The following is a 17,901-nucleotide window of genomic DNA, read 5'->3' as shown; positions in this document are numbered from 1 at the left end:
AGACGAAGTCAAGCCAGCCGCCACACTTATTCTCAATACTGTGCAACACGGTGCATTACGGTAATGAGCTGAAAGCGCTTGTTGATGGCCACCTTCAAAATAAAAGCGGTGAAACTCAAGTATGCACGTCAGTGGTTTGTATTTAAAATAATGTGATTAAACTTCTCTTTTCACCCAGGGGGAATGCAAACTGACTCAGAATTGCACCAAGAAATGTTGTGAATCGAGATAGAAAGAGAAATCAATGTCAACTGTGGCTGATATAACAACTGATTTGATAAAAGAATAATTCCAAATTAAGTTTTCGTTATCCCGCAACCAGACTGGTGCCGAGGAACACAAGGCCACCCCAGGTATCCAACCAAGGTGCTTTCATCAAAATCTGATGTGGCATTTCAAAATAAAACGCAGAAGAAATCTCAAAATGTGACCTTTACACACCATTTCGAAAATTTATTAAAAATTAAGACGAGCTCTTGGGTATACTCGGCCACCCCAGGTATCCAACCAAAGTACTTTGAATGAAATCTGATGTGGCATTTCAACTTTCGGGTGTAACTGAAAGTTTTTGATATTTCTCCTGCCTTTTATTTTGAAATGCGACATCAGATTTCATTCAAAGTACCTTGATTGGATACCTGGGGTGGCCTAGTGTGCCCAAGAGCTCGTCTGATTGCGGGATAATGAAAACTTAATTTTTAATGATTTTTCGAAATCGGGTGTAAAGGTCACATTTTGACATTCCTCCTGCCTTTTATTTTGAAATGCCACATCAGATTTTGACGAAGTAACCTGGAGTGATCTAGTGTTTCCTAGCACTGGTCTGGTAGCGGGATAACAAAAACTTAATTTTGAATTATTTTTTTTTTAATGTGTTGTTATGTCAGCCATTGGTGCACAGTTAACATTGATTTCTCTTTTTATCTCGATTCGTCACATTTCTTGGTGCAATTCTGAGTCAGTTTGCATTCCCCCTGGGTGAAAAGACAAGTTTAATAACATTATTTTAAATCAAAACCAGTGACGTGCATACTTGAGTTTCACAGCTTTTTTTGGAAGGTGGCGAACAACAAGACGCGCTTTCGGCGCATTACCGTAATGCACCGTGTTGCACAGTATTGAGAATAAGTGTGGCGGCTGGCTTGACTTCGTTTTTGCGAGCGGAGGCTGGCCTGACTGCAGTTTTCAACTGGTCACGATTGCAACTAATGTTTCATTCGCCAAGTAAGAACAAATGGACGTTTTACGCGGCAAGATGGCGATGTTTATGAAAAATTAAGCTGCAACCAGTTTAATGCAAATAGTTGAGTAGAGGTGGTCGTGAGATGATCTCATGTTCACACTTTGATATTTGACAAGATGTCAGTGACGGAAGCGTTTGTGAAGATGGAATACAATGATTTGGTACGTTTGGTCTTTTTTCAAGTCATGGAATTCTCTGTAATGAAGGGTTGACGTTTTCCGAAATGGCAGCGACGGAGGCGAACGCATATTTGATAGAATTATGGCGATTTACGGTCCCTCCCCACTATGACTAATGTAAACATTTAGTTTGTTCATGAACGTCACGGAATAAAAATGTCACCATCATCTTGGTGAGGAAATTGCTTACTAAAAATGAAACCGGAACATTTTTTTAAGGCCCCCTCGAGGCAGTTTGTATGGAGCAAAGTCACCGTGCCAGTCATAAAGCAAGAGTTAACTTTTCCAAGATGGTGATGATGCAAGTAATTAACCATCCATTACATTCCGCTCATCCGGGCTCGGGTCGCAGAGGCAGCAACTTCAGCAGGGAAGCCCAGACTTTCCTCTCCCCAACCGCATGGTCCATCTCTGCCGGAGGGATCCTGAGGCCTTTCCCAGGCCAGCTGGGATGCCTACATCTCTCCAGCGTGTCCCGGGTCGTCCTCGGGGTCCCCTGCCAAGGGAGGCGTCCTAATCAGATGCCCGAGCCCCCCCCAAACCTGGGTAAGCAGCGGCTCGACGTCGAGTCCCTCTCGGATGACAGAGCTTCTCGCCTTCTGTCTAAGGGAGAGCCCAATCACCGTGGTAACAAGTGTGTCACTCGCCAATGATGTCCGGTGTAAAGCTGCATTCAGGACTGCTGGCAAGTTGGAATCGGACTCCAAATGGTCATCCGACACCCGAAGCGTGTATGTCTTCTTAGGCGATTTGATCAGAAGACTGCAAACATCATTTTTGAATAATACATTTTCCAAACAACTTCCCAAAGATTTTTCAAATAATCTGGTGTTACAAATGCTGAAAAAACTGAGAAGAGTTTAAGTGAAAAAACCAAAGAGCAATTCTTGAAATATTTATATTCATACATATTTCATACGGGTGGCACGATGGCCTCCCAGTGCAGCGGTTGTGGGCTCAATTCCTGTGTGGAGTTTGCATGTTCTCCCCGTGCCTGCGTGGCTTTTCTCCGGGTACTCCGCTTTCCTCCCACATTCCAAAAACATGCGTGGCACTCTAAATTGCCCCTAGGTGTGCGTGAGCGCGGCTCTTCCCCACCCGCAACTCTCGGAAGGAAAAGCGCTTCAAATGGAAGGATGGAAGTTTAAACATTGCAAGTAGGTTGGCAGCTCAGAGCAGTTCAGATAATGGATGGATATATTTAATACAATATTAAATAAAAAAACAAGCAGAAAATGTTGAGCAGAACTCCAGTGAATTGGAGTAGATGTGACTGACACGGTCCATGTCCAAAGATGAAGAAAACGTCAGGCTGCGCCCTCTGGTGGTGGCTAGAAACACTAACACATAAATGACTCTTGCTAACATTAGAATTTCATTAGTAAATGATTAAAATGTGCCATGCAAAGTTGTTTACCTGATGGTCATGTCGTTTTTGTGTCACTCTTAAAGTTCCTAATGTCACCGACGCATCCCGCTCGTCAGGAAACGCGTGTCGTCTTTTTGCGGGCGGGGCCATGAGGCGCCTCGCCACTCGACGAAAGCCCGCGCCTCGGCGGGCTGACGAACGCAGCGGCGGTGCCGTGCAGCCTCAGCATCCGGTGCAAGTAACCGTTGTAAAAGTCGGCCGCCGTAAGACGCTTCTTTAGGATCACCGCTTTGAAGCCCACCCAGCCGTCCTGGAAACGAGCAAGACTTGTCATACAATCAATTGCGTCTTGAATAATGTTTCACACATTGGACATTTTCCAAGATGGAAGTGACCAAAGTGTTTAAGAAAACAAAATTCAGCTTTGGCCCCCATCCAGGCAATTCGCATCATGTTTCAGTTGGTCATCCAATTGACATTGACAGATGGCGATTTGTGGGAGTTAAAGCCCCTCCCAGCAGCCAAGGAGACACACGTTTGGTTCGTCAGTGAACAACGCTCTCGAATATTGACAACATGGTTGTTTGCAAAAAAAAGTCAACACGCAACTGACATCAACTTGGCAATTTACCAACCCCCGAGGCAATCGGCATCGTACGTAAACGTTGCATTCATCAATGAATGCCACATGGCCATGAAAAAAGTGTTCGCATCAGATGAAATTCTGGAGCACGATTTCTCTTACCTCACGGATATAATAGTGACACTACTCCTTCCTTTGAAGATTACGGCACTGACGAACCGGGAAGGGACCTGCTCTGCCGAAGTCGTCTTCATGCAGCGCCTTTTCTGATTTCCTTATATTTCAGCACTTCATTGAACTACTTGTTGGCCTGTTTGCTATTTCTGTTCCCAATTCCCCGAATTAGGTGATGGCGATTCACTTGGAAGTGGCTGTACTGAATTTACACCAACTGACCTTCGGATATGCCGCCATGGATATTACGGCCCTGGATGAGGACCCGCTCCACTGAAGTCATCTTCCTGCAGCACTTCATTCAATTGACTCTCATATCATCTCATCTATTATTGCATAGCATCATTGTATGTGTCAAATGTTGCCCAGTTGGCATCCATTGCAGCCTGGTCATTCCCCCATCTGTGGTCCCTTCTCAAGGTTTCTCACTTTTCCCCTAATGAGGTTTTGTGAGTTTTTCCTCGCCCTCCTGGGGTTTAAGATCGAGGATGTCGATTGTGGCTATGTAAAGCCCTTTGAGACTGTTTGTGATTAAGGGCTATACAAATAAAATGGACTTGACTTGACTACTGGTAATAAAATGTTGACATTTGACAAGATGAGAAGACTGACAAAAAAAAAAAAAGAAGTTAACCAGGACTGAGAGCTCATACAGAACAAAATCCTGAGTGACAACCTTGCAGCAAACGGCCAGCGTGTTGGATTCCTTGTGAAAGCTCACCGATCCCGGCGTTCGCTCCATGCTCGCGTCTGATAAACACAAAAGGGAGCTCAACTGTCGCAACGATCGCAAAGGCGGCGCACGGACCAGAAGTGGACCAACGCAAAGATGGCGGCAGTGGCGAGACTGGCCTGCAAAGGAGACGTGACACCTCCCCGCAAAGTCCACAAGCTTGATGGTGCGACCCATCCACGTGGTCCTCAGAGGAATCTGCGCAAGGACAAAAGCGTCAACAGTTTTGCTCAAAGGCCCGAAAAACATGTTTTACAAGCTGTTAGGATGAAATCAGAATCATATTTTTGGGCGGTCTGAAGATGACGAAAATAATTTTGAAAAATAGATCGAAGTACAATGGAAAATTAGATTAAAAAAAAAAAAATCATTTTTTTAAACAGTGATAAATATTTTTTTATTTTTTTAAATCTGTCTTGATTAAATTGTCTTATTTATTAAATTTCACATTTATTTTTATTAAATTATTCAATCTTTGATTCATTTAATTGATATATTTAATTAAATTATTTGTTATTTTGCACTGAAGAGGGGAACTCTCCAATTCGAATCTGATAAGTAATAAATATAATGTAATTTTTTTTTTTTTTTACTTCGACAAGGCGCCAAGCAAACGGCATGTTTGTCCCAAACGGCAAAGATGGTGTCGGTCCGGGTCAACTTAATTGATAGAGTGCATTTCACACCAGCTGGAGCTGTAACAAAGCGCTTTCCAGATGGTGTCACAGAAATTGTAACACAAATTAAAATATACAATAGATGCCAGAAGAAGAGCAGAACAGCGACCGTCTCATGTTGAGTCAAAAGCTAAAGAATAAAAATGCGTCTTCAAACAAGTTTTAAAAGAGGACAGAGAGGGGGCGGGGCTTGCCTAGCATTCAATGGACGCTCATTCCGGAGGGAAGGACCAGCAACAGAAAAGGCACGATCCACCCCTGAGGCTGCGCTTCGTCCTCGGCTCCTCCAGCCGCATTTGGTCCACAGACCTGAGGCAGCGGGCGGGTACGTCGGCGTAGGGGTGGAGGAGCTCGGAGAGGTACGCTGGGACGAGGCCATGAAAACATTTCAAGACGAACAGAAGTATCTTGAAGCTGGGAGCCAGTGAAGCGAGGCCAAGATTGGGGTGACGTGATCCGTCTTCTGAGCTCCAGCTAAAAGGCGAGCAGCAGCATTCTGGAGCAACTGGAGGCGCTTGAGGGAGGACCGGCTGACTCCAAGTCAATTTGCATGACGGTCATCGAGCCGACGTGGAACCGAGGCATGGATGACTGTTTGGAAGTGCTGCTGTTGCCGATCTAATTTCAAATCACTGTCCAATTTAAAACCTAAGTTTGAGACTGTTGGCTTTTGATAAGATGCTAGAGGGCAAAGGTCAACATGGTTGAAAGTAGGAGGGCCACTGGGACCGACCTACAGAACTGTTGTTTTCTTTTTGTTGAAATTCAAAAAATGAAGTGACATCCATTTTCTCGAGGCAGGACAAAAGTGGTCTCGAGGTGAAAGCGTCTTTTTTGCTCAGCGGGACAAAGCAAAGGAAGGAAATTCCATGTTTTTGTCGGACGGAACCCAGGGGCAGCAAGTATAAGGAAAACAGCAAGAGGGCAGCGCTAGCTCACCCGCGATCCGATGGCTCGGTAGAGGCGGTCGATATGTTGGCACGTGTGCTCCTCCCACACCATCCAGCTCACGGAGACGTTGATCTTCGGGGCTGTCGGAAGAACGGCAAGCGTCGGTCCTTTGTCGGGCAACCCGACAGGAAACGGCTCATACCGAAGGTGGTGCCGGTCGGACTCTGCTCGCGCTTGTCGGCCATCTTCCGCGGCAAGCTTCGTAACGTTTCCAGGAGCTGCTTTCACAGACAAAGTTTTTGTTTGAATCACACGCCGCGCGCACCACCGATCACAACGACAGCACCGCCGCCACAATTTGGGCCAAGAACCAGACCAGCTGAGATCCTTTCACGGCGAGGACCCCAGCGAGCTCATCGGCCGTGCTGGTCTCCGGGACCGCATGGACAGCCTGGTTCAGGATGGGACCCACGTCGAACCTGAGCGCAAGGCACAGGACAAGACCCGCATTTAAAATCAGCTTTCCCCCCCAAAAAAAACAGTGCCATGTTGTAGCGCTATCTATTCAACTTGATTCATAAGGCACTTTAAAAGTTGCTTAAAAGATTTCAAATTACAGTGGCATCAATGCTAATTTCCATTAGCCTGTCTATCCGGTTTTGCATTGTTTGTTAGCATCAAGCTAAGCAGGCTTTCCTGCGCCAATGCCTTGTGTTTGTTTTCAAAAACACAAAGTGAAATTGCCTTCAAGTCTGTTTGACAGTGAAAAAAAAAAAAAAAGCCCATTCCAAGTCAGCTCTAGTTCCTGTTCACCTGTAAGGTCGTATCTGCGTGACGGTCACGCCCGTCACGGCGTCTCCGTTGAGGATGGTGTGGAAGATCGGTGCAGGACCACGCCAGCGAGGAAGAAGACTGGGATGGACGTTCAGGATGCCGCTGACATGCAAAAAAAATAAAAAATAAAAAAAGGGGATGAGACGCTATTTTGGTGAGACATATACAGGAAGTCACGTGACTCAGCACTGTGAGCCACTTTGGACCAGGCCGCAGTGAGCCGCACTGATGGAAGAAAAAAAAACTTGCAGTACTTCCAGTTTATTTATTATTTGAGGCTGGAAAATATTTTAATTGGAAGAATAACCGGCTTTTCACCGTCACTTGCATCTCTGATGGACTCTTGACGCATGTCAAGATGCTAATCGTCTTGGTCGTGTTACGCTAATGTTAAATGAACACGCTAGCAAAATGAGGAAAAGAAACAAGACCACGTATGAAACCCGCGGCGAGCGGCTCATGATAAAGCGTGACGGTGAGTCATCGACGTGTTCTCTGGTGCCTTCAGAAAATGCGCTAAATAAATCTAATTTTTTTCCCCCCCTGGGGTCTGTTCTGTTTTAATGAGCAAAGTTGTTGCCGCGTTAAAAGGCACCGTTTTAACAATCTGTTGATGTACTTGCAGTAAACAACACATTTTTGAAAACATAGAAAATTGTAGCCTGGTGCGGGTTGTATGTTTTTTTTTTTGGGGGGGGGGGGGTTGTTTTTTTCCCCCAAAAAGAGTTGCCGCCGCTTATATGCGGGTGCGGCTTATATTCCCAAAATAAAATCTGTGTATGTCACAAGATAAAGATAAAGATGTCCTTTATTAGTCCCACAATGGGGACATTTGAGAAGAAGATGGCTGCAGAACACTTAAAATGGAGAGGCTCAGAAAGCACAAACACCATGCAAGGAACACAATCATGAGCCCATCTTACATAAAGTTGGATTACAAGAGGCTCATCAATTGTATTCCCACCGAGCGCACAAAATGAAAAGAAATCCGAAGCAATCCTTACCAAGGAAACTTGTTGATGAGTCTTTTGTGGAGCAAACAACCGAAGGACACAACCACACCCACATCGAAGCGTCCGTCCACGTCTCCCAGCGGCCATCGGTGCAATGCCAGATGTTCGTGCCGGGCAAAATCCGCCACCGGAACGGCGGCGCTCAGCGTCACTACTTCCAACGACGACACGGCGCCACCCACGCGACTCCTAGCATAGAGGCCGGTAAAACGTTAACATGGGTGCTGACTGGTCGCCCTCTACTGAGGTGTCCAACAATCAACTGCCTAAAAGATCCATTTTTTGGTTTTAGCCACTCAAAAAGAAGCTTCCCAGAATGCAAACTATGCATCGCCACACAGCACCGAGGCATTTGGGCGAAAAACGCAACAATGTCAATTGAGCAGCTCACCAGACAATAAGTAATGCATTGCAATGGCGACCGGCAGCTCGTGGTTCGGCGAGAGACATCATTTCCGAAGAATACCGAAGATTCCCATTGTTAGGGCGTTGCTGTGGTTCCGACTATGAATCTAGGTCGTTAGCGTTAAAAATATCGTGAGTCAAGCACACTTGGTCTTTAAACACAGTATTCTGATGAATATGGCATCTGTGGAATCCAGTTACACTATTGACTGCATCCATTTTGAGCTGTGACGCTTGAGTGTTAGCATTGAGCTAGTAGGCTTTATTTAGTAAGGCAAAGTGATGTTAGATCAATTCCATTGAGAATTGTCTTCTTCTTCTGCTTTTTTTTTTGTAAATGGAAGTCAGAGTGGCAAGAAACGAATTCATCTTGAACAAGTGAGTTGACTCAATGCTGCCTTACAGAACCCGTATTTCAAGTGTACAACAACTCGGGTCACTCGTACCTCAAGTCATGACTGCGATGTAAACTACGCTGCCTTATCGGCACAGTTATTGAGTAGCTAGTGGAGACACTAATGATCAATAATCAATTATATTAGGAGAAACAGAAGACTAACACACACACACACACGCGCGCGCGCGCAAAAAACAAATGTGGGCTATGGAGTGCTCTTACCTTTCTGTCGCAAGGACCTTGAGGGACTCCACAGCAAAGTGATCCGAGCCGAAGAACAGGACTCTCCACGGGGGTACGGACGAGCACAGGCGTCGGCATGTCCCCCGTGGTGGCCACGGGGTCCCTGGCTTCCGCCCCACAGAGGCCCCGACGTAGCCACCGCCGCCGGGCCGGGGGAAGCGGAAGACAGCCAGCGTGGCCTTAGCCGCCCCGCAGCCGCTCCGCATCCTCACATGTGACCCTGAAAGCCGAAACTCTCGCCAGGCAGTCGAAACCTCTCTTACTAAGATGGGGGGAAAAAAAACACAAAATGAGGACAACGTCACGAGAATGTTACGAGTGAAGTTGAATAACAGCTGTAGCCGACATGGAGGCCGCCATGTTTACAAACAACACTTCCTGAGGGAGGTTTCTTCTTCGCCGGCGGAATTATCTGCCTTTAGCGCCCCCATCCGGATCTATTCGCACTCTACACAAAAAACATCCATCCATTTTCAATACTGCTTCTCCTCACTAAGGTGGGTCGCGGGGGGTGCTGGAGCCTTTCCCAGCTGTCTTCGGGCAGCAGGCGGGGGACACCCTGAACGGGTTGCCAGCCAATCGCAGGGCACAATGAGACGAACACTCATACCTAGGGGCAATTTCGAGTGTTCAATCGGCCTGCCATGCATGTTTTTGGAATGTGGGTGGAAACCGGAGTACCCGGAGGAAACCCACGCAGGCACAGGGAGAACATGCAAACGCCACACAGGAAGGCCGGAGCCGTGCTTGAACCCACGACCGATGTTGTCTCTCACTGTGAGGCCATCGTGCAAACCAGTCGCCCAGCGTTCCGCCAAAAGAAGATCGATACAATCTTATGTAGAGCTGTAACATTAACTTTTCTTCTGTTTTTACTCTTTTACACGTCATTGCAATTCATTTTCCGTCATATTTACGCTTTGGGACGAGAGTCGAATTCGTTTACATTCTAAAGAACATTTTTTTTATTTGCTCCCCGGTCAATTGGAAGCTTCTGAACAGCGTCCTCGTGTGGCAAATGTACACCATTGCAATCAATTAATTGTGCGAGTGTGCAAGATGTTACGATAAAAAACATGGCGCATAAATTCACGGCATGGAAGATTTTTTGTATTGTGATCACTTATCTTATAAATATGAATCGAATTTACTACATGTGAAAAATATTTTTGTTCTGCTATGGTTTTCTTTGCACAACTGACAACACACCTCAAAAATACTTGTATCATTGTTTTATTCATGATAAGTATTGTCAATAATACAATTAGAATTGATATTTATTTCATTCATATTAACATTTTTTTTTAAAAATGTTAATTATACTTTTATGTTATTTATAGCTACGTTGACACCACTCACAGCCACTTGATTAGGTACACCTGCATCGTAGCAGATCAATACAAATAACATTCAACTTTATTTTCCGCGTTTACAAGCACATACAGAAACAAACTCTAACTGTGTCATCATTAATACAGTGTTATTTATATTATATTCTGTCGACTCATTAAGTAAATATTTCTTTTAATTTTAATGATTGTGCATAGTCACAATATATCATCGTCATCATAATCCCATCAATGAATAGAAATGCACACCGGCTTAAAAGGCACTAAAGTAGAAAGGACCAAAGTTAAAGTTAAAGTTGATTGCGTTCATCTGTCGCCTCCATCCTTCATCTCATCTTCTTCGTCCTCTTTGTCCTCATCCTCCCGTTGGACTTTGTCATTGTCCTCGTCATCTAGCAGGGGCGGTTCAACTTCGGCTTCGGCTTTGGCGTGGGCCTGGCTGTCAGGATACAGACAGGAAGTGTTTCCGTCCTTCCACGTCACCAGGATGCTCCCCGCTTTTACGTCGCTGGTGTCGCCGTTGCAGGGCGGTGCCCTCTGCTGCATCTGCGCGGTCCTCTGTGACGACGACGGCGCCGTGCCACAAGCGAGCACGCTGTCGTCGCCTCCCGGCCACGTCTCATCTTCACCTTTGTGGGTCAAAGCGACGGCCGCCTTGTACTTGGCGATCTTCCTCCTGTTCCTGAGCACGCACGTCTGTGCAGTTAGCTTGTGAGACTACTTTGTTCGCGTTTGCGTTAGCATTAGCACACCTGCTAGCCATGGCACCCATTCCCAGCAAAAGAAAGCCGACCAGGAGGCAGACGAAGGCCAAAGCCAACAGCACAAACTTCCACACAGTCGCTGTAACAAATTTGAGAGTTTCAGTACCTGACAATTTGGGAGCTGTCTGTTCTTGTTTTGTGATTAAAAAAAATATATATCTCTGAATGATCTTTTCATGCACTAGCCCTAATATATAACAACTTTGTATATCCTAAAAAAAAAATAATAATCTGTTCTCATTTCTTTGTTTATGACAATCGACAGAATGATAGTTCTTACGATCTTCAGTGCGATAAAACCATCGCAGATATTCTTTCTGATCGTCCGTCATGGTCACCTTCTTCTTCTCCGCTGACGCGCGCTCATCGTGCGGGGACGCTCGACGCAACCCTGAAAGCAAATTCCACGTGTAAACACCGATGCCTGGCTGCCTCCTGACTCCGAGCGAAACTTTAGCGTAGCTTCGTGTCCAAAATATAACCAGTTGGGGTTCGTGTGCGCATTCTTGCTCTTGTCCACTTCAGCCTGTGTAAGTGGAGAAGCGATCGGCACGCTATTTTTAATTTCGTGGAGGTGATTACATTTGAGGTCAATAAATCCAAACGATGGTGCAGAACGCTTTTCTACTTTCACCGTTTTAGACAATTGGAGCAATGTGACCTCGCTTGCCTCCCTGCTGTGACGTAGACGCTGAAACCGGAAAGAAAAAAACAGGCCGCGCTCCAAAAGGGGGCGTGCCAATTTGTCATAAATCTCTACATAGGGGGGGGGGGGGGGGGGGGGGGCATTTTTGTACTGATGTCATTTTGACATGTAAACATAGAAGTACCACCGTTAACGTCAATCAAGCGGCCCTTTAAAGAATCCATCTATCTGTTTATTCATCCAGACATCTCTGCATTCATGCATCTGGCTGTTAGTTCATCCACGATCCAATCATTCAGACATGCATTCATGAAGTCGTCATCCAGTCATTCATCGGTGAATCTCATGTCTTACTGCTGAAGTGTTTGCAGAGGTTTCGTCCTCCTCCTTCTCGACGTGTGCGGTTCCATGCTTCGTGTTTGCCGGGCGCCAGTCGCCACCTGACGGCGGTGAGCATCTTTGCCTTACCGCGGCCGACCAGCGTGTCCCCGTCGCAGCGCCAATCGAGCTCCGCCCCTTCCCCACAGGGCAACGTCAGGCGGGGTCTTTGCGCCGACAGACATCTGGACGTGACGACGGACGCCAGCAGGCCGCCGCGACCTTTCCACGACCATTGCTGGGCCTCGGAGGACGTGCGGCAAACGCGCAGAACGGCGCCGCCCAATGGCCAGCTCTCCTCCAAACACGTGCCCCTTCTCGGGTGGCGCAGCAGGAAAGCCCCGCCTCCTGATGACATCGTGGCGACGTCATTAAGGACAGTACGCTGACATCATTGTTACATCTTGATGACATCATGACAGCGTGATGGTGATCGCATGATTGTATGTATCCCGATGATGTCATGGCAACAATACTTACTTCGTTGTGACCTCAAGATGACATCATCACGATGTCTTTTGTTGTGACATCATATCAGAGTCACGGTGATGTCGCAACTTGCGTCATGCATGATGCCATGGTGACATCATGTGAAATAATGGTGATGTCTTTATTACATCTCAGCACTGACATGGTGACATCACACTGATCAGGTGATGTCACTGGTCTAGCCGTGACATGATGGGGGCTCTGTGTTTACGTGCATGAGAACTGGTGCGGCGAGAGCACGATCGTCGAGAAGCACTCTTCCCCCGACATCGAGTTCATGTCCGTTAAATGCCGGCCTTATTTTCTCCCGAGGGAGCTAACGGTCGTGATTGTCACAGCTGTTTACATCCCTCCCGACGCTAGCACGGCGCTCTCGCTACTCGCGTGCGTCATCAATAAGCATCAGCGGGCGCACCCTGATGGCGTCCACATTGTAGCGGGAGACTTTAATAAGGCCAATTGGAAGAAAAAAATAAAAATAAAAAAAAAAAGGCCAATTTGAAGACTGTCCTCCCAGAGTTTCACCAGCATGTCAAGTGCCCGACGAGGGGAGACAACATTCTCGACCATGTGTACTCGAACATCAAGCACGCATACAGAGCCCTCCCACTAATTGATATATTTGTCTGTATTATTGTTGTATTGCACTGGAGAGGGGAGCCCTCTAATCTCGTTGCACACTTGAGTACAATGACAATTTTGTTTGTTTTTTACCTGAGAGGATGATGAAGAAAAGCAAGCAGCCACCCAACATGTCTGAAAGGCACAATATGTTCGTTCATGGATTCTTATCGTGCTTGTTATCTTAACGAGCTGGCACAAGGTCAAAAAAAAAAAAAAGCACGCACAGACATTTGAAAACGCTACATACTTTTCATATTTAAAAAAATAGATCCTTTTTAGTGTGTTATAAAATCGTATATATATATATATATAATTCTTGAATGTTTCACCTTGTTGTCAGGCCGGAGAGCAAAACACAAAAGATGTGTTGCAATCGCATTATTTGCTTTTCTTGCTCAATTAGACATTTGACTTTATTTTGCACAGTTCATCGATGTAAAGAAACTTTTTTGCCTTACGACTTGATTATTCTTTATTTCATTTACGCACACATCTATTTTGCCACGCGCCTGAATTTTTCCTTGAATCTTTGAAAAGGTGTTTGACCCACACCTAAGATAACAGTTTTGATTTGTAAAAAATGTACATGAAGTAGAACAATTGAATAAACAAATTGGCTGCATTTCCACTTTCTAGCTCCGCATTCAGAAACAATCAACACACCAATTAGTGCATTTCCATCGTGCTGTGCCAACGTGTGCATGATAAAAAGTCACTTAAAAAAAAAAAGGACTCACTGCGATGTTGCATCTGCTGTGTGGAGTTCAAGGCAAGTGAAAGTTTGACTACTTTTTAGTTGGACTTCACCATCCCGGGAACAAAGTTCGAATGTGTGTGCTTCCTGTTCACAGAGGAGGCGCATGCGCGCGTGCCTGCACGACGGCACCTTCTCATGTTTGTGAGGCCGCGACTGATCGGTCAAACGCTAACGGCCTTGGCTGCAGCCACTTTTATTTTTACAGCGGAGGTCAACGACATCCCGGTGACAACAACACCCTAAACACTCGTTGGGTGAATCCAAGGGGCGAAACAGAAAATAATTGGGAAGCACTGGCCTCTTTGAACGAATACAAAAAATTGAATGTATGCAATATTGAGCACATTCGACAAGAGTCCTCAAAAGTTTCTCGTTTGAGCGTCGTTTCTGTTGTGGTGGAAGGCGGGAGGAGCAGGAAGTCAAAAAAACAATCAAGACCAAGAGCTGCATTCTAACTTGAAACATTTCGGTTCCCACTATCATCAAATATTCTTTTTACTCAACTCCCAGCCTCTCGTTTCAAATTCAATGCTTTCTTTATCTCCACTTCCACCAAAAGTTCCTGCACCTTCCTGGAACTAAACGGCTTTCTGGACCTCTCAAAAGAGGATCTTCCTTTGGCCCCAGAACCGAATTGAAACAAATGTAACCAGCCTTAGAAGTTTCTGGGTCCAGCGATGGAAAGGCGCAATCATGATGAGGGGATCTACATGAAGGGGGTGGAGCTGAAAGTGGATGACCAATCACAAACAAGATTTGTATTTTGAACCAAAGTACCTGGAATTTGTCGTCAAGACAGCTGCGAAAAAAAATATCTCCTCACTCATGAGTAACTGGCACCATCTCACCCCGCCACAAAGGTTCCTGGCTCTGCGGAGAGTAGCAGCATACATCCTGGCCCAAGTTAATTCGAGACGCAGAGTGTTGTCGTTGTTTATTTACAAGTCTGCTTAAGATTCGGTCACTTGATAAAACCAAAGTCCTCGTAGGTCAGTGCAGACGTCCACTTGGGGCGGCTACAAGATGAGCGTCTGCGCCAGGATCTTGCGGTTGATCTCGGCCAACGCTACCGAGAACACGAATGCTCGCTCGTCCGACAGGCCAGCGTACACGTCAACTTCCTTCTCTTGTTTCTCTAAACGCATAATACGCACGCGCACACACACACACACACACACGCGTGTCACCAATACACATTCACAGACAAAAGCGCTTGTGGAGACTCACACAAAGCACACGCACACCTTTGTCGTCCTCGTGTTTCTTGAGTCCGACAGTCTTGGGTCGGCCCCGCCCCCTTCGGATGGGGTCGGACGGGCCGTTGACCCTAGGCTGCTGCCTCCTGCCGTCTGCCGCATCACCCGCCACCGCCGGCGTCAGGCTGCTGTCTGGACGATCGCGACGGATGCGCTCTGTGCGGCGACGCTTGCACTCCAGCTTGTCTGCAAACACACAAACAAAACAGCTCTGGGACTTGACACATGTTGGACTTCCTGGAACCAACAAATAAATGAATAATTACACGCCCTCCTCTGCAAGCAGAGTCTTCACAGGTTCCTGAAATCCAAACCGTCCTCAACCTAGAAGTTCTTGGAACTAGAAGAAACCAGTCAGACATTCTCGTGGTGCCGGGCCATTGATGTCACCACGCCAATGGTTTCTGGATCGCTTGAAAGCACTACCCACCTAACAAGGGCTTCTATCAGACTGCAAGTAAATGTACACAATAGTTTCTGCAGCTCCTAGTTCCAGAGTAAAGTTCCTGGCATTTAGTTTTCAGGTCATATTACTAGTCATACAGTTGAACAGCCAGATTCTGATGACCCCGTCAGTCATTCTACCATAGTACCTGGTTGCTATTTGTAGTTCTTTGCTCTCGAAGGTTCTTATGAAATATTATGCTCCCGTAAAAAATATTCCTGGAGGTAACTTCCTAAACAGGAACCTCTTTTACCCGGGAACCAAATTGAGACAATTTGTCAAATGTACTTGCTCTTATTCAACTTCCAGGCGATCATGAATATTTCCACACTGGCTCTATTTAAACCAAACATCCCAGGAGCTTTTAGTTCTGGATACAATCCTGGAACCCTCAAAAGTACTACCACCTAGCAACAAATAAAGTCAATGAACTCAATAATTGCTCAAGTGGAAAGACACAAAGCTCCCAAGTCCGGTGTGAGTAATGTTTCCACTGAAGCCATTGGGGACAAATGGGCGGAGCTGGAAATGGTCAACCAATCACAAACAAGATTTATTTCGACTAAAAGTACCTGGAACTAGTAGCCTATTGTCTATGCATGCGCTGTCCATAAATCAGCGTGAAATATCCTTGAATTGTATTCAACTTGCAGGCACTTGATTTTGATTGAGCTGGCCTCGGTGCTGCTGTTGTGGTTAGCAACAGGGTGGACTCACCCGTCACATTTGTGGACGAGCACTCGTTCAATTTGGCGTTGAGAAGCTTCCGGCTAATGAACACGTAACCGCACGGGCATGATTTGCACGCGACAGGAATCTGAGGAAAAAAAACAAAACAAACAGGAAGCACAAATTCATCACTTCTTAGTGGTCTCATAGGCAACAGCGATACTATGTGGACGGATGCAAAAGTGCACTTAGCAATTGCACTTTGGAAATAACCAGACTTGTGTTGCGGCACCCTGCATGAATAAAAGCTTAAATACTCAGTACTGTACATTGATAATTACAAGTTTGTGTTAGGCTAATTTGGGACATTTAGCAACAAGCTAACTGCTGTGCTCGTGTTCACAACTGTAGCAACTCTTTATACCTTCAAGTGTAGCTAAATAAAATCATGGCAACATTATCAACACTGTGATATATTATGAACACTTTAATAAACATGTAATAAAATGACATTTTGAACTTCGTAAACAATTTTTAATGCAATTCGTCGGTTAATAAAATGCACATAGCTGGTAAGTGGATATTTATGCATAATTTGCGGTAGTAAATATACACGTAAATGTGAATTTCGTAAAACTTTGAGAATAGTATTTGTGTTATTTACCAAGGGTACATTTTGACGTCACTAAATGAGTAATTTAAAACATCAAATCTCCAGAGTTGACGCAGATTAACAGTCTCAAAGTAGGTACACAAGTGAATAATTTAATTGTTGTACTACTGACTTGTTTGCAGGCAAAATGTGATTTGAAAGTGTGAAATTTGGGGGACCGAATGAAGAAAAACAGGATGCGTGCACGACAAACAATGTATTTCCGCCAAAGCAGCTAACGCTAAAAAATTGACTGAAAATAAAAATAAAAAAAGACACAAAGCAGAGATGAATCGTTGGCATTTTCGCTCACCTGTTGGTCGCATTCGGGACAAGATTTTGTAGCCATTTTGACTTTCTTTGTTTTATTTGTCGACATAGTCTGTCTGCAACAACGACAAAAACGGCTCGCCTCGTTTTCGACAACTAGTCCTCACATAGATGGTTACATAGCTAAAGAGAGGCAAATAAAATACAACAAAACACGCATATTATTATCCACACTCGACGACCCAATCGGCAGCCCGAGTGTTAAAATTGACAAAATAAAAAAAATTGAAGTAATATTGAGCTCCCCGAGTTGTGCGCATGCGCTCAATGTGTCACAAGCTCACGCCAGCCAGCCTTCCACCCGGCTGCTTTGTGGCGTTCAGGAAACACGCGGAAAAACAAGCTACTTATGCTTCGGGTTGAGCGAAAGGTTACGTTGAAAACTGTGAACTTGCATGTATTCAATATTTTTCAGTATGTTTTTTGTACTCATTCATCAGATGCGGTTATGAAAAATTACTTATACATCGCAAAAATGTCTTCCTGTGTGCTCCATGGGCTCCAAGGTCCACTATCGACTAATAGTTCGTCAAGTGGCTTGTTTATTATTCATCTTTATATTGTCATGCTAATCTCAGAGATGAACCAAGGCATGGGGGAAATTTGAATTTGGGGTTTTATAAAATCAAAACAGCAAAGCGTTAGAACGTTTCTGTAGCCTGGGGCTATGATGGCTAATCGTAAATGCCTGAACGTAAAACATCACAACTCTATTCCTAGGGAGCATTTCACAAACGCTGGAGCTGTGACAAAGCGCTTTCCACATGGTGTCATATACATTAGCAGGTGATTAGAACACAA

General features: G+C 45.4%; 3 protein-coding genes across 8 annotated transcripts; all 3 read right to left on the bottom strand.

Annotated features, from left to right (window-relative positions):
• Positions 1-2,607: 2,607 nt before the first annotated feature.
• On the bottom strand, positions 2,608-9,143 carry mtfmt (mitochondrial methionyl-tRNA formyltransferase). Of its 5 annotated transcripts, XM_088295592.1 has the most exons (10): positions 8,721-9,140; positions 7,688-7,885; positions 6,663-6,785; positions 6,226-6,328; positions 6,052-6,127; positions 5,898-5,989; positions 4,401-4,479; positions 4,225-4,298; positions 2,840-3,101; positions 2,608-2,762 (listed from the first exon to the last, which is right to left on the bottom strand). In XM_088295592.1, the coding sequence occupies exons 1-9, from the start codon at positions 8,945-8,947 to the stop codon at positions 2,904-2,906; spliced, it is 1,170 nt and encodes a 389-aa protein (XP_088151718.1). In that variant the 5' UTR covers positions 8,948-9,140; the 3' UTR covers positions 2,608-2,762; positions 2,840-2,903. The 5 variants fall into 5 exon arrangements, with proteins under 5 accessions (XP_088151718.1, XP_088151716.1, XP_088151714.1 ...); XM_088295590.1 differs by having other exon boundaries at positions 2,608-2,753; positions 4,225-4,479; positions 8,721-9,142; XM_088295588.1 differs by having other exon boundaries at positions 4,225-4,479; positions 8,721-9,141.
• Positions 9,144-9,958: 815 nt separating this feature from the next.
• LOC148337695 (uncharacterized) lies at positions 9,959-14,500 on the bottom strand. 2 transcript variants are annotated; one of them, XM_088295594.1, is made up of 6 exons: positions 13,729-14,500; positions 13,082-13,123; positions 11,855-12,226; positions 11,135-11,245; positions 10,843-10,933; positions 9,959-10,772 (listed from the first exon to the last, which is right to left on the bottom strand). In XM_088295594.1, exons 1-6 carry the CDS (start codon positions 13,739-13,741, stop codon positions 10,397-10,399), a joined length of 1,005 nt encoding a protein of 334 aa, XP_088151720.1. In that variant the 5' UTR covers positions 13,742-14,500; the 3' UTR covers positions 9,959-10,396. The 2 variants fall into 2 exon arrangements, with proteins under 2 accessions (XP_088151720.1, XP_088151721.1); XM_088295595.1 differs by lacking the exon at positions 13,082-13,123.
• A 165-nt stretch (positions 14,501-14,665) lies between these two features.
• hdip1 (HDAC and MIER1 interacting protein 1) lies at positions 14,666-17,420 on the bottom strand. The gene is made up of 4 exons (XM_088295596.1): positions 17,084-17,420; positions 16,167-16,266; positions 14,993-15,190; positions 14,666-14,883 (listed from the first exon to the last, which is right to left on the bottom strand). Exons 1-4 carry the CDS (start codon positions 17,147-17,149, stop codon positions 14,765-14,767), a joined length of 483 nt encoding a protein of 160 aa, XP_088151722.1. The 5' UTR covers positions 17,150-17,420; the 3' UTR covers positions 14,666-14,764.
• Positions 17,421-17,901: the final 481 nt, after the last annotated feature.

Source organism: Idiotropiscis lumnitzeri, chromosome 5 (assembly GCF_059441095.1).
Source record: "Idiotropiscis lumnitzeri isolate Australia: NSW breed Sydney's pygmy pipehorse chromosome 5, RoL_Ilum_1.0, whole genome shotgun sequence".
Lineage (NCBI taxonomy): Eukaryota > Metazoa > Chordata > Actinopteri > Syngnathiformes > Syngnathidae > Idiotropiscis > Idiotropiscis lumnitzeri.
Note: the sequence above shows the minus strand (reverse complement) of the source record. Positions and strands in the feature narration are given on the sequence as shown.